The sequence below is a fragment of the Schistocerca serialis genome, chromosome 10 (assembly GCF_023864345.2).
Source record: "Schistocerca serialis cubense isolate TAMUIC-IGC-003099 chromosome 10, iqSchSeri2.2, whole genome shotgun sequence".
Lineage (NCBI taxonomy): Eukaryota > Metazoa > Arthropoda > Insecta > Orthoptera > Acrididae > Schistocerca > Schistocerca serialis.
Window position 1 is genome coordinate 100,656,214 of NC_064647.1, and position 14,427 is coordinate 100,670,640.

At 44.2% G+C, this 14,427-nt stretch overlaps 1 protein-coding gene across 1 annotated transcript in view; it reads left to right on the plus strand.

The window, feature by feature from the left end:
* LOC126424848 (uncharacterized) overlaps nucleotides 1–14,427 on the plus strand; it is a 58,141-nt gene that overhangs the window by 12,091 nt on the left and 31,623 nt on the right. The window contains exon 2 of the mRNA XM_050087658.1: nucleotides 6,672–6,849. Within this exon, the coding sequence (XP_049943615.1) occupies nucleotides 6,672–6,849 (178 nt within the window). The remainder of the gene's footprint in view (nucleotides 1–6,671; nucleotides 6,850–14,427) is intronic.

A 14,427-nucleotide genomic window follows, 5' to 3' on the forward strand; every position in this document is an offset into this window, starting at 1 on the left:
ATGCCTTTCTCAAGACTTTTCTCGTGCTCTTTGAAAGTTGCTTTCCGTTAGAACGTTCAAAACAGGGTACTAGCACAAACAGGCAGCCTGGGTGGCTGACTAGAGGGATACGAATGTCTTGTAGAACAAAGTGGCAATTATATCAAAACGTTAGAAACAATCAGAATCTAAATGCAGCAGCCCATTACAAACAGTATTGTAAGGTGCTTAAAAATGTTAGTAGGAAGGCAAAAAGTATGTGGTATGCAGATAGAATAGCTAAGTCTCAGGATAAAATTAAAACCATATGGTCAGTCGTAAAGGAAGTGGCTGGTCAGCAGAGACAGGTCGAGGATATAGAATCAGTGCATAGTGGGAATGTCCGTCTTACTGATAAGTCGCATTTATGTACAGTATTTAATAATCACTTTCTGAATATAGCAGGTGAACTAAATAGAAACCTAGTCCCAACAGGGAATCATATAGCGCTCTTAGAAAAAAGTATTCCGAGACTGTTACCTGAAATGCTCCTCCATGATACTGACAAGAGGGAGATAGAGTTAATAATTAAATCACTAAAGACCAAGAACTCTCATGGATATGACGGGATATCTAGCAGAATACTGAAGTATTGTTCTATGTATGTTAGCCCAGTACTTAGCCATATCTGTAACTTTTCCTTTAGGAGTGGTCGGTTTCCTGACCGAATAAAGTACTCGCTAGTGAAGCCACTTTATAAAAAGGGAGACAGGGATAATATTGACAATTTTAGACCTATTTCTATGCCATCGTTGTTTGCTAAAGTTATCGAGAAGGTTGTATATACAAGGTTACTGGAGCATTTAAATTCACATAATTAGCTGTCAAATGTTCAGTTTGGTTTTAGAAATCGTTTAACAACTGAAAATGCTATATTCTCTTTTCTCTGTGAGGTTTTGGACGGATTAAACAAAAGGTTGCGAACGCTAGGTGTTTTCTTCGATTTAACGAAGGCTTTTGATCTCAAAATATTACTGCAGAAGTTGGACCATTATGGAGTAAGGGGAGTAGCTTACAATTGGTTCGCCTCTTACTTTAAGAATAGAAAGCAGAAGGTAATTCTCCGCAATATTGAGAGTGGTAGTGATGTTCAATCCCAATGGGGCACTGTTAAGTGGGGCGTTCCCCAAGGGTCGGTGCTGGGGCCACTGCTGTTTCTTATTTATATAAATGATATGCCTTCTAGTATTACAGGTGATTGAAAAATATTTCTGTTTGCTGATGACACCAGCTTGGTAGTGAAGGATCTTGTGTGTAATATTGAAAGAGTATCAAATAATGTAGTTCATGAAATAAGTTCGTGGCTTGTGGAAAATAATTTGATGCTAAATCACAGTAAGACTCAGTTTTTACAGTTTCTAACTCACAATTCAACAAGAACCGATATTTTGATCAGACAGAATGGGCATATTATAAGCGAGACGGAACAGTTCAAGTTCCTAGGCGTTCGGACAGATAGTAAGCTGTTGTGGAAAGCCCATGTCCAGGATCTTGTTCAGAAACTAAATGCTGCTTTATTTACCATTAGAACAGTATCTGAAATAAGTGACACTTCAACACGAAAAGTAGTCTACTTCGCATATTTTCATACGCTTATGTCGTATGGTATTATTTTTTGGGGTAATTCTTCCGATTCAAAAAGGGTATTTTTGGCTCAAAAACGGGCTGTTCGAGCTATATGTGGTGTAAGTTCGAGAACCTCTTGTCGACCCCTTTTCAATAGTCTGGGAAATCTGACAGTGCCCTCACAGTATATATTTTCTTTAATGTCGTTTGTTGTTAGCAATATTAGCCTATTCCCAAGAGTTAACAGCTTCCACTCAGTTAATACAAGGCAGAAATCCAATCGGCATGTGGAATGCTCTTCCCTGACCCTTGTTCAGAAAGGAGTGCAGTATTCTGCTGCATCCATTTTCAGTAAGCTACCACAAGAACTCAAAAATCTTAGCAGTAGCCCAAACTCTTTTAAGTCTAAACTGAAGAGTTTCCTCATGACTCACTCCTTCTATTCTGTCGAGGAGCTCCTGGAAGAGCTGAAAAATTAAGCAAATTCCAGTGTTACATTGTTGATTTTCTTGATTTAAACTTACTTGTCACCTGAATATGTTTTTTTATATTTCATTTTATCTGTTTCTAATATCGTGTTATAATTTCATGTATTGACTCGTTCCATGACCATGGAGACTTCTCCTTAATTTGGTTCCACGGAATAATAAATAAATAAATAAATAAAATCATCATCTGTTGTTCATCTCTGCTCGTATGAACCGCTGGCTATGAAGTCAGCCGGCCGGTGTGGCCAAGCGGTTAAAGGCGCTACAGTCTGGAACCGCGTGGCCGCTATTGTCGCAGGTTCGAATCCTGCCTCGGGCATGGATGTGTGTGATGTCCTTAGGTTAGTTAGGTTTAAGTAGTTCTAAGTTCTAGGGGACTGATGACCTTAGAAGTTAAGTCCCATAGTGCTCAGAGCCATTTGAACCATTTGAACCTACGAAGTCAACATTTTGGCACAAACAACGGAAGGCAGACCAGCGCAGAGAACTGGCGAAAAGCACAGGCGGCTGCTTTCTGTGACGAGGGTGCTGGGAAGTTTGTGCAACGCCGCGACAAATGTCGAAGTCGGAGCGGCGACTATTTAGAAAGGAAGCTGGAAAGTGTGGGTAACTGTTGCGAATAAAAAAGTTTTGATATTCACTGTGGTTTTCATATCGCGACCGAACGGACCTTACTTTCAGAGCAGCCCTTGTAAACTGCACTTGCATCAAAAGTAATTGCTTTGGATATGTGAGAGCGTAGAAGTTACGCCAACACCTAATTTTTATTATTTATAAAATATGTTTTTAAGGACATAAACAACACACTGGATTATCGCTGAATGACGTGCGGTTCTAAGGACAATGCAAGCAAACACGTAAACAAAAATCAAAGAGAGGTCGTCTGCTTCCATTTTCTCTCTCCCACATTCATGTACGTTTCTGTGCCTACCAATGCTACCGTTACTACCGGTAATGCTACCTTTCAGAACGTCTTTTATGTGTTGTACCAAAACCACCGAACCGTAGATTTAATAATATAGAAGCATGAAACAAATGCAGACAGAATATGTGATGATTCACTAAGGCTCATATTTTATTCAGTCTATATATATATATATATATATATATATATATATATATATATATATATATATATATATATATATATACTTGTGGTCCAAATATGAGCCTTAGTGAATCATCACATATTCTGTCTGTGTGTGTGTATATATTGTGAATAAAATGTTTTTATTGAAGAAAGGGGAAAGGATTCTTAATGTTAATATTTTTGAAATATATGATTTCCAATACAGACTGTTGTTATCGCTCTAAAACAATTTCATAAATGCAAGAAAATAAAAATCATACAATAATTTCTGATAAATGAGAATTTGCTACTGTCGTTAAATAAAAATTTACGGTACGTTTTGTGATCAGTAATTGTTTCTCAGAATACATATATACATTCCACATTTGTCATTTACGTTTCTTATCTAGGTATCGCAACCAGGTTTCCCGTATTTTGAGGCATTCCTTGTCTCAATAAAGTTTGGTAGATGGTCAACATTGTAAAATTAGACTTGTGAAACTAGTTGCAACATAGCTGTTCTTGAATTTTTATTCAAATTTTCTAATCATCTACATCTTCATTGTGAGAGGGATTCACTCTACAAGGGTGTTTTCTCCTACCTACTGTCTCGACATCTGAACGCTCTTATCGCTTTCCAGTTAGTTTCATCAAGCTCATCAGGACACACGTCATTCAAAAACGAGAATCCGTCATTTTCCCTACCAGATAATTCCGCATTGCCATCACTAAGGAGAGTTTCCGATTACTCATCAGCTAATTTCAGGCATTGCTATGTAGAAATAACGTTTACTTCATAGTTCCATTGTTAGACACCAAATTTAAATTAGCAGAATGGCATTATGACCTGATGCTCACGTACGAGAACCTTAAAAAAATGGGTTATTTCCCTGTAACAAATAAAACTGATACAAATCGGAAATAATTCTCGACATCTAGAAGAGTAAAAAACACAGATTGTTAGCCAAATATCTAGACATTATAATTATTTACGCACCTATTGTAGGAGTAACCATTTTCTGAGTACGACCAGATGTAAAATAGCAGACAAATCGTTTCTTCCAAGTTGCTGCGTCCTGGCTTTTAAACTAACAACTAGAAGGTCCACACTCACAAACCATCGGTCTACGAGTTATGTTCGGGAAGTAAGACCAGATCGGCTGCGAAAAGGAAACTAATGTGAAAATCAAAACTGTTTCATTTGCAACGGTTAACTACACCCTCCATCCACTTCTCTACATAGACGCCGATCCAAATGGTTCAAATGCCTCTGAGCACTATGGGACTTAACTACTGTGGTCATCAGTCCCCTAGGACTTAGAACTACTTAAACCTAAATAACCTAAGGACAGGACACACATCCATGCCCGAGGCAGGATTCGAACCTGTGACCGGAGCGGTCGCGCGGCTCCAGACTGTAGCGCCTAGAACCGCTCGATCACTCTGGCCGGCGACGCCGATCCGACATAGTTACTTGTCGTAGCTTTGTATGCACTTCCCAATATCCTCGTCATAGAAACCAATGTCCTGTGCTTTCCTCCAATTCGCTACGCTGGTCTGCAACTCGTTGTCTGTGCCAAAATGTTGTCAAATTTTTAGACAACATAGTTGTGTTGGAGATAACAGTGACTGGTTTACTTATAATCAATTATTCAAAATGATAGTCACAATCGCATTATTTATTTTGCCGCTAATCGGTTTCAACCCGCGATGGGGTTTCTTCAGGGCAATTTACACCATTTGGTCGCTCGCTGGAGTCGTCACCCTGCCTGTGCACAGTTGGTAACTATTACCCATCTACAACGCTACAGAGCATATTCGTCGCCCCTGCAGAGTGCGGTCGAGAACTGTCATGAAGAAGGAAACGTGTGACATTTATGTTATGTGGGCTGCGTGACATCAGGCGAAATCTCTCAACAGGCCGTCGTATTTAACGGGAGTCACTGTTTTCTAGGCATCTTTACGTGCCCACTGTGCGTTCAGAAATGAAAAGAGCGACGTGACACGACAGGCATACTAGAGACCCTGCCCAACACATCTGAGCAAATCAGATTTCCACTGTGGTTTTCTTTTAGTGACCGGTAAGAGTTGACTTTCCGATTAGCCCTCGTATAATCGGAAAAATACACCATTTTATGACGAAAAAAAGGAATGAACGGAGGTACACATGGGTGGATCAAGGGAACGAAGATGTTAACACAAGTCTCGTTCACGTAGAATCATTTATAGAAGGAGATATCTGGATTAGCTTTGCTCTCTGATGCTACTAACAAGGGAACCTCCCCATCGCACCCACCTCAGATTAAGTTATAAGTTAGCACAGTGGATAGGCCTTGAAAAACTGAACACAGTTCAATCGAGAAAACAGGAAGAAGTTGTGTGGAACTATGAAAAAAATAAGCAAAATATGCTAACTGAGTAGTCCATGCGCAAGATAGGTAACAACAAGGATAGTGTCAACTCAGGAGCGCCGTGGTCCCGTGGTTAGCGTGAGCGTCTACGAAACAAGGGGTTCTTGGTTCAAGTCTTGAGTGAAATTTTTTTATTTTCAGACAATTATCAAAGTTTAGGCACTCATACATAATCAATTTCGCTATCCAAAATTCCAGGACATATTCAGATTTGCTTGGACATATACAGGATTTGACGGTCTAAACACAGAAAAATTTGAAAACGTTAAAAACATATGTTTTGACAGAGCACAGGGAAAACTGTGCGACTGTGAAACTGTTGCAATCATTTGTTGCAGTTTATATGACAAACTCTTACGTTTTCATCACTTTTTTGGGAGTGATTATCACATCCACAAGAAAATCTAAATCGGGCAAGGTAGAAGAATCTTTTTACCCATTCGCCAAGTGTACAAGTTAGGTGGGTCGGCAACATATTCCTGTGATGTGACGCACATGCCGTCACCAGTGTCGTATAGAACATATTAGACGTGTTTCCCTGTGGAGGAATCGGTTGACCTATGACCTTGCGATGTTTTCGGTTCCCATTGGAGGGGCACGTCCTTTCGTCTACTAATCGCACGGTTTTGCGGTGCGGTCGCAAAACACAGACACTAAACTTATTACAGTGAACAGAGACGTCAATGAACGAACGGACAGATCATAACTTTGCGAAAATAAAAAGAATAAACTTTTCACTCGAGGGAAGACTTGAACCAAGAACCTCTCGCTCCGCAGCTACTCACGCTAACCACGCGACCATGGCGCTCCTGAGCTCACATTGTGCTTCGTATTGCAAGTCTTGCACATGGACTACTCAGTCTGCATATTTTGCTTATTTTTTCATAGTTCCACACAACTTCTTCCTGTTTTCACGATTGATCTGTGTTCAGTTTTTCAAGGCCTATCTACTTTGCCAACTTATAACTAAATCTGAGGGGGGTGCGATGGGGAGGTTTCCTTATAAGACTAAGAGACGTCGTTAAGTTAATTGATTCATATGGCTCTTTGCAATAAATCACTTTGACGATGATTAGCGACTGTGTTCTGATCTATCTTCTTTATTCTTCTTCACAACAGCAATACTTTCGTCTGCTTACGATTACGCTCAGAGCAGCGACGAGGAGTATGACGAAAACCCGTGCCTCCCTCAGATAGCAGACCGCTGCTTCAAAGACGTCTACGAGAACTTGCTGTGTCACGTCGACCCGAGCTCTTTGCCAGACTGCGTCAAGAAGAATGTGGACGACTTCTGCGAGTGAGTATTGTATCTATTACAATGAATTGAACACCCTTAGCTGCTTACAGGCGTTGACATACGTCAACGGGGAGACATGAAAATGTGTGCCCCTACTGGGACTCGAACCCGGGATCTCCTGCTTACATGGCAGACGCTCTATCCATCTGAGCCACCGAGGGCACAGAGGATAGCGCGACTGCAGGGATTTATATCTGGCACACCTCCCGCGAAACCCATATTCTCAACGTATTGTCCCGCACTAAATTCGTAGTGCCCCTGCCCATTATACTCATTACTCGCGGCGCGTTGCCGATTCCCGTAACAGTTCGGGGACTGTTTGTGCATTCGCACAGAAGAAGAAGATGGTCAAGTGGCCGGTGAGCCTTAACTATATATATACTGAGATGGTATCTGTTCTTTCGGACATGTCCGAAAGGATGGAAACCATCTTAGTATACATATAGTATTGTATCTCTTAGTGGCAGTGAAGGTTGACATTGCGAATCCGCTCCAGCGCGTATGCTGTTGTGTACGTAAGAAGGCAGGTGGTGGGGCAATGTGTAATGGTAGAATTATCTGAATGGGACGGAAATCGGTAGATAGGCTGTACATGTACAGACAAACAAATTGTTACTAAAAAATTCAAATGGCTCTGAGCACTATGGGACTTAACTTCTGAGGTCATCAATCCCGTAGAACTTAGAACTACTTAAACATAACGAACCTAAGGACATCACACACATCCATGCCCGAGGCAGGATTCGAACCTTCGCCCGTAGCGGTCGCGAGGTTCCAGACTGTAGCGCCTAGAACCGCTCGGCCACTCCAGCCGTCCAAATTGTTACTATTTCAGAAAAATAGCATGATTTATTGGAGAGAACGAGCCTCACAAATAGAACAGGTCAATAACGCACTGTCCCACCATTGGACCTTATACAAGTTGTTTTTTTGGCTTGGCATTGTTGACAAAGTTGTTGGCTGTCCTCTCGAAGGATATCGTGCCAAACTCTGTGCTGCTGACGCGTTAGATCATTAAAATCTCCAGCTGTTTGGGGGGCCCTACCCATAATGCTCCAAAAATTCTCTATTGGAGAGAGGGTGACCTTGTTGGCCACGGTAGGTGACACACACAGTGATTAAGGTTACTACAAGCCACACCGCAAGTTGGGAAACGGGGCCAAATTTCTAGTAGTTGACTGTCGAGTTGAGATTTTCACAAATGTGTTATTCGTATCTTACAGAAATTACAAGTACGGTAATAAGCAGCCTTTTAAACACGCCGCTAACGGCAATCAAGTAATTTATAGCAATGCAACAATAATTTTTTTTTTTAAATCACAGAAGTTAGCAGTACGGCAATACACCTTTGAAAACACGCCGCTAACGCCAATCAAAGTAGTTTATAGCAATACAACAATTAAAAAAATTTAAAGAACATTAGTAAACAGGCTACTAAAGTAAATACAGAACTTTGTTAATAAGGTACGGTGAGGTAGTTCAAATGGTTCAAATGGCTCTGAGCACTATGGGACTTAACATCTATGGTCATCAGTCCCCTGTGGTCATCAGGATTTAAAGAAGCTCGTTAACGTCCCACCGAGGCGAAAACTACTTAAACCGAACTAACCTAAGGACATCACACACATCCATGCCCGAGGCAGGATTCGAACCTGCGATCGTAGCAGTCGCGCAGTTCCAGACTGAGCGCGTAGAACCGCTCGGCCACCGCGGCCGGCGAAGCTACGAACAGCGCCATTAAAAAAAAATTGAACTGGTCTCAGGAAACACACGATTAATGACAATAAAAGGAGCAAATTAAAAAAAAATTTAAACAAAAGTGTCCTGGAATATCATTAGAACATAAGATATGACGGACCTGTGTAAGGTGGCCACAAATCACCCACTCAGGGATGCTCAGGCTAGGCAGAACACTGACTAATTTAAATACGCCCGTAAACACAATTGCCACTCTCGGGCTGGTCACTGCACCGACGTTTAGCCAGTGAAAACTTGTTATAAGATGGCTTAACTTGCTGACAGAATTAGAGCTAACCTCGTGCAAGGAAACATCACACCACACAGCGCTGAATGAGCGGCCACATGATCAACCAACAAGAAGCATGAATTTACTCATAACCCACGACAGAATAGCGAAACAACTAAACTGCCAAAACTACACCTCCCATCGGGCAGTAACGAGAGGAGGAGGAAAGATCACTGTCTTCAATTACGCAGGTGCCGCGGGGACAGGAAACCCCATCGTCCGAGGCCACAAGGCAGAATAGCCGCTGGTTACACAAACTTATTATGTAATGATTAGACCTTCCACTAACTTAACTTGCAATTATGCTCAAACAGGCAGTACACGACCTCCGATGGCAAGGATCCACACATCCGACAGCGCACGCGGCGCCAGTGTACCCTACACGCCACGGTCACGCGACAACACGCTCTGTCACCGGAGTTCACGTCTTCTCTGCAACGTTGACGGGTAGTGACCGCTCCTTCATGTTAGGTGTCTCCTTTTTACACTCCAGTGTCGAAACGGAGGATTTAAAGAAGCTTGTTAACGTCCCACCGAGGCGAAAAGAAGAGTAACTACTCGTGGGGCGATTCTGTGTACAACCAGCCCACGGGGAGCTCTTCCGTCAACTCGACCCGCTCGTTACACACAACCGACATAAATTACGTGACGACTCGGTACAACCGACCACGCCTGCTTCGCGCTGGAGAGCCACACTGCCCTCCCGTGTCCACCACACTCTCTCTGCGCGCCACGCCCCTACTTCCGCGCCACCACACGACGTTTCAACCGGTCAAAGATCTCACTTCCTCCATAGCAGTTTCCCGGAAGCAAAAACGCAGATAGCAGAGGGAAAAGACAACCAAGGAGCCACTTAATGACAGACAAACAAACATGTCAGGGGAAGAAAAGGAAAACCAATGCAATCTAAACACAAGGTGTAACACGAGTCGATACACGGCTCAGTAGGGTATGGCAGAGGCGAATATAAGCGGAAGAAACTTTCGCCATGTCTGGGCGGGAATTATCCTGATCAGAGGTAAGCTTGCCATAAAGGGCAACAAAACGTTGCGCAGAATACGGTCGACGTACCGCCGTACTGTGAGGGTGGCGCAGGTGACAACCAGAGGGGTAGTGCTAAGAAAAGGAATGGCACCCTAGACCATCACTCGTGCTTGTCGGGCCATATGGAGTGCGACGGTTGGCTTGGTATCCCACCGCTGTCTCTGGCATCTCCAACCACGCTTTCGCTGGTCCTCGAGGAACAGAAGTGGAAGTCATCCCTGAAAACAGCTCTACTCCAGTCAGTCAGATTCCAGGCGGGTGAAATGTCAGGAGAACCCAAACAGCGGTAAGATAGCCAAGCTGATCGTCCTCCGCCACGACAGCCAGAAGTGGTGGTGTGGGGTGCCATTTGTTTTCATAGCAGGACCCCTTAGGATGTCGTCCGTAGCACCCTTACAGTACAGTGGTTGTTGTTGTTGTGGTCTTCAGTCCTGAGACTGGTTTGATGCAGCTCTCCATCCTACTCTATCCTGTGCAAGCTTCTTCATCTCCCAATACCTACTGCAACCTACATCCTTCTGTATCTGCTTAGTATATTCATCTCTTGGTCTCCCTCTACGGTTTTTACCCTCCACGCTGCCCTCCAGTGGTAAGTCGCTGATATTCTACGGCCTGCTTCGTTGCCCTTCATGGCAAGCCGTCCTAGGCTAACAGTTCAGCAATACAATGGCCTCCCGCTCACGATGATAGCTTCTGCTGCTTGTCTTCGTGCTTCCTAAAATACGCTACTGGCTATTAAAATTGCTACACCACGAAGATGACATTCGACAGGCGCGAAATTTACCCGACAGGAAGAAGATGCTGTGATATGCAAATGATTAGCTTTTCAGAGCATTCACACAAGGTTGGCGCCGGTGGCGACACCTACAACGTGCTGACATGAGGAAAGTTTCCAACCGATTTCTCATACACAAACAGCGGTTGACCGGCGTTGCGTGGTGAAACGTTGTTGTGATGCCTCGTGTAAGGAGAAGAAATGCGTATCATCACGTTTCCGGCTTTGATAAAGGTCGGATTGTAGCGTAACGCGATTGCGGTTTATCGTATCGCATTTCCGCTCGTGTTAATCGAGATCCAATTACTGTTAGCTGAATATGGAATCGGTGGGTTCAGGAGGGTAATACGGAACGCCGTGCTGGATCCAAACTGCCTCTTATCACTAGAAGACGAGATGACAGGCATCTTATCTCCATGGCTGTAAAGGATCGTGCAGCCACGTCTCGATCCCTGAGTCAACAGATCGAGACGTTTGCAAGACAACAGCCATCAGCACGAACAGTTCGACGACGTTTGCAGCAGCATGGACTATCAGCTCCGAGACCGTGGCTGCGGTTACCCTTGACACTGCATCACAGACAGGAGCGCCTGCGATGGTGTACTCAACGACGAACCTGGGTGCACGAATGGCAAAACGTCATTTTTTCGGATGAATCCAGGTTGTGTTTACAGCATCATGATGGTCGCATCCGTGTTTGGCGACATCGCGGTGAACGGACATTGGAAGCGTGTATTCGTCATCGCCATACTGGCGTATCACCCGGCGTGATGGTATGGGGTGCCATTGGTTACACGTCTCGGTCACCTCTTGTTCGCACTGACGGTACTTTGAACAATGGACGGTACAGTTCAGATGTGTTACGACCTGTAGCTCTACCCTTCATTTGATCCCTGCGAAACCCTACATTTCAGCAGGATAATGAACGACCGTATGTTGCAGATCCTGTACGGGCCTTTCTGGATACAGAAAATGTTCGGCTGCTGCCCTGGCCGGCACATTCTCCACATCTCTCACCAATTGAAAACGTCTGGTCAACGGTGGCCGAGAAACTGGCTCGTGACAATACGCCAGTCACTACTCTTGATGAACTGTGGTATCGTGTTGAAGCTGCATGGGCAGCTGTACCTGTACACACCATCGAAGCTCTGTTTGACTCAATGCCCAGGCGTATCGAGACCGTTATTACGGCCAGAGGTGGTTGTTCTGGGTGCTGATTTCTCAGGGTGTATGCACCCAAATTGCGTGAAAATGTAATCACATGTCAGTTCTAGTATAATATATCTGTCCAATGAATACCCGTTTATCATCTGCATTTGTTCTTGGTGTAGCAATTTTAATGGCCAGTAGTGTCATTTAAAATGGGAGGCTCTGCACTTCGGTGGCCCACTGCTTCCGATCTCTGAAACATAAATCAGAAGCGACAACAGGAACCTAAAGAACCCTTCCTTCACCTTAATACTCGAACTTATACAGAAATCTACTTCGATACAACTGACAATAATAAAACTGATTTCATTCCTTTAAGCAGTACCACGTACACGAGTGATGAAACTGGCTCATCAAGACCCAAGCATCTCATGCAAAACCTTATGTGGGTCTGTAAGGTACCACACGGCAATCTTCGGTAAGGCTGCGCAGACGTATCAATGTTTTAGACACTTGCCAGCTCAAGTAAGAACAATACTACTAAGGAGCGAAGCACACACTTAATGAGAGGCGTGAAATATCACATCAGTCCTTGCAACGCTTTGCTGCCTCAACAGCAATTATCATTATATTTCACTAATCGTTGGTAGGACTTTACTTGATGCCAGCTGCTGGATCGATGTGGCGAAGACACCAGACGTTGCTTAGTCCCATAGTAACAACATGTTCCTTCACGGAGGCGAGCACATGCATAGCTTCACGAGGTTGCCAAGAAGCCACAGCGCCGGCCCGCTGTTACTGACCCCAGAACGATCAGGCGCTAACTGCCGCCCGTATTCGGGCGCACAGTGCTCTCTGCCGTCTCTCCAACGTCTCGCTGATACGCGCACTTCCGCGTGCCGTGCCCAATGTTGTTCCCCCTTTCCACCCCGTACTGCCCGCTATATCCTGAGCCGGCCCGGGCTCCAAAGGCAAACATCGACCAGAGGGAGTCGATAGTGCCTAACCAAAGATAGCCCTGGTGCCATTCCCGCCACGGGTCAAACCGTATCACACAGTTTTTATCCTGAAATGAGAAACAGTTAACCTTACAGTCTGCAAAAAGCCATACAGGCACTATAATACAGAGACAAATCTTAGTATAAGCTAGTGTAGACATTTATTGTATCTGTTTAGAATAAAAATTATGGCAATCTCTTTGTCCACGTTTACACACACATATAACTCCTACCATGAGCGGTACAAATTCTCAATATTATATTTATTCTTAAAAGGATCGGTAATAAACAAAATACTAGTGACGACGAGTGTACCATACGGACAATCGTAAGTCTGGGGAACAGAAAACTCCTATCTCGTGACACAACATCGTATGCTGTACCACGGTAGTGTGATGCTGTTTTGTGACAACGCACGTTGCAGAGAGGGCTTGTTTCGTAACAAAATTAGCTAATAAATTAAAAAATGTCGCGACGAATTTTGATACGGCATGCAGGAACCGATTCTGCATCTGTAATTATAAATAATGCAACATCGAGACAACATACACTACTGGCCATTAAAATTGCTACACCGAGAAGAAATGCAGATGATAAACGGGTATTCATTGGACAAATATATTATACCAGAACTGACATGTAATTACATTTTCACGCAGTTTCGGTGCATAGATCCTGAGAAATCAGTACCCAGAACAACCACCTCTGGCCGTAATAACGGCGTTGATACGCCTTCGCATTGAGTCAAACATTGCTTGTATGGCGTGTATAGGCGCAGCTGCCCATGCAGCGTCAACACGATACCACAGTTCATCAAGAGTAGCGACTGCCGTATTGTGACGAGCCATTTGCTCGGCCACCATTGACCAGACGTTTTCAATTGATGAGACATCTGGAGAATGTGCTGGTCAGGGCAGCAGTAGAACATTTTCTGTATCCAGAAGGGCCGGTACATGACCCGCAACATGCGGTCGTGCATTGTCCTGCTGAAATGTAGGGTTTCGCAGGGATCGAATGAAGGACAGAGCCACGGGTCGTAACACATCTGCAGTGTCCACTGTTCAAAGTTCCGCCAGTGCGAACAAGAGATGACCGAGTCGTGCAACCAATGGCACCCCATACCATCACGCCAGGTGATACACCAGTATGGCGATGACGAATACACGCTTCAAATGTACGTTCACCGCGATGTCGCCAAAGACGGATGCGACCATCATGATGCTGTAAACAGAACCTGGATTCATGCGAAAAAATGACGTTTTGCCATTCGTGCACCCATGTTCGTCGTTGAGTACACCATCACAGGCGCGTCATGGGTAACCGCAGCCTTGGTCTCCGAGCTGATAGTCCATGCTGCTGCAAACGTCGTCGAACTGTTCGTGCAGATGGTTGTTGTCTTGCAAACGTCCCCATCTGTTGACTCAGGGATCGAGACGTGGCTGACGACCCGATACAGCCATGCGGTTAAGATGCCTGTCATCTCGACTGCTAGTGATACGAGGCCGTTGGGATCCAGCACGGCGTTCCGTATTACCCTCCTGAACCCACTGATTCCATATTCTGCTAGCAGTCATTGGATCTGGACC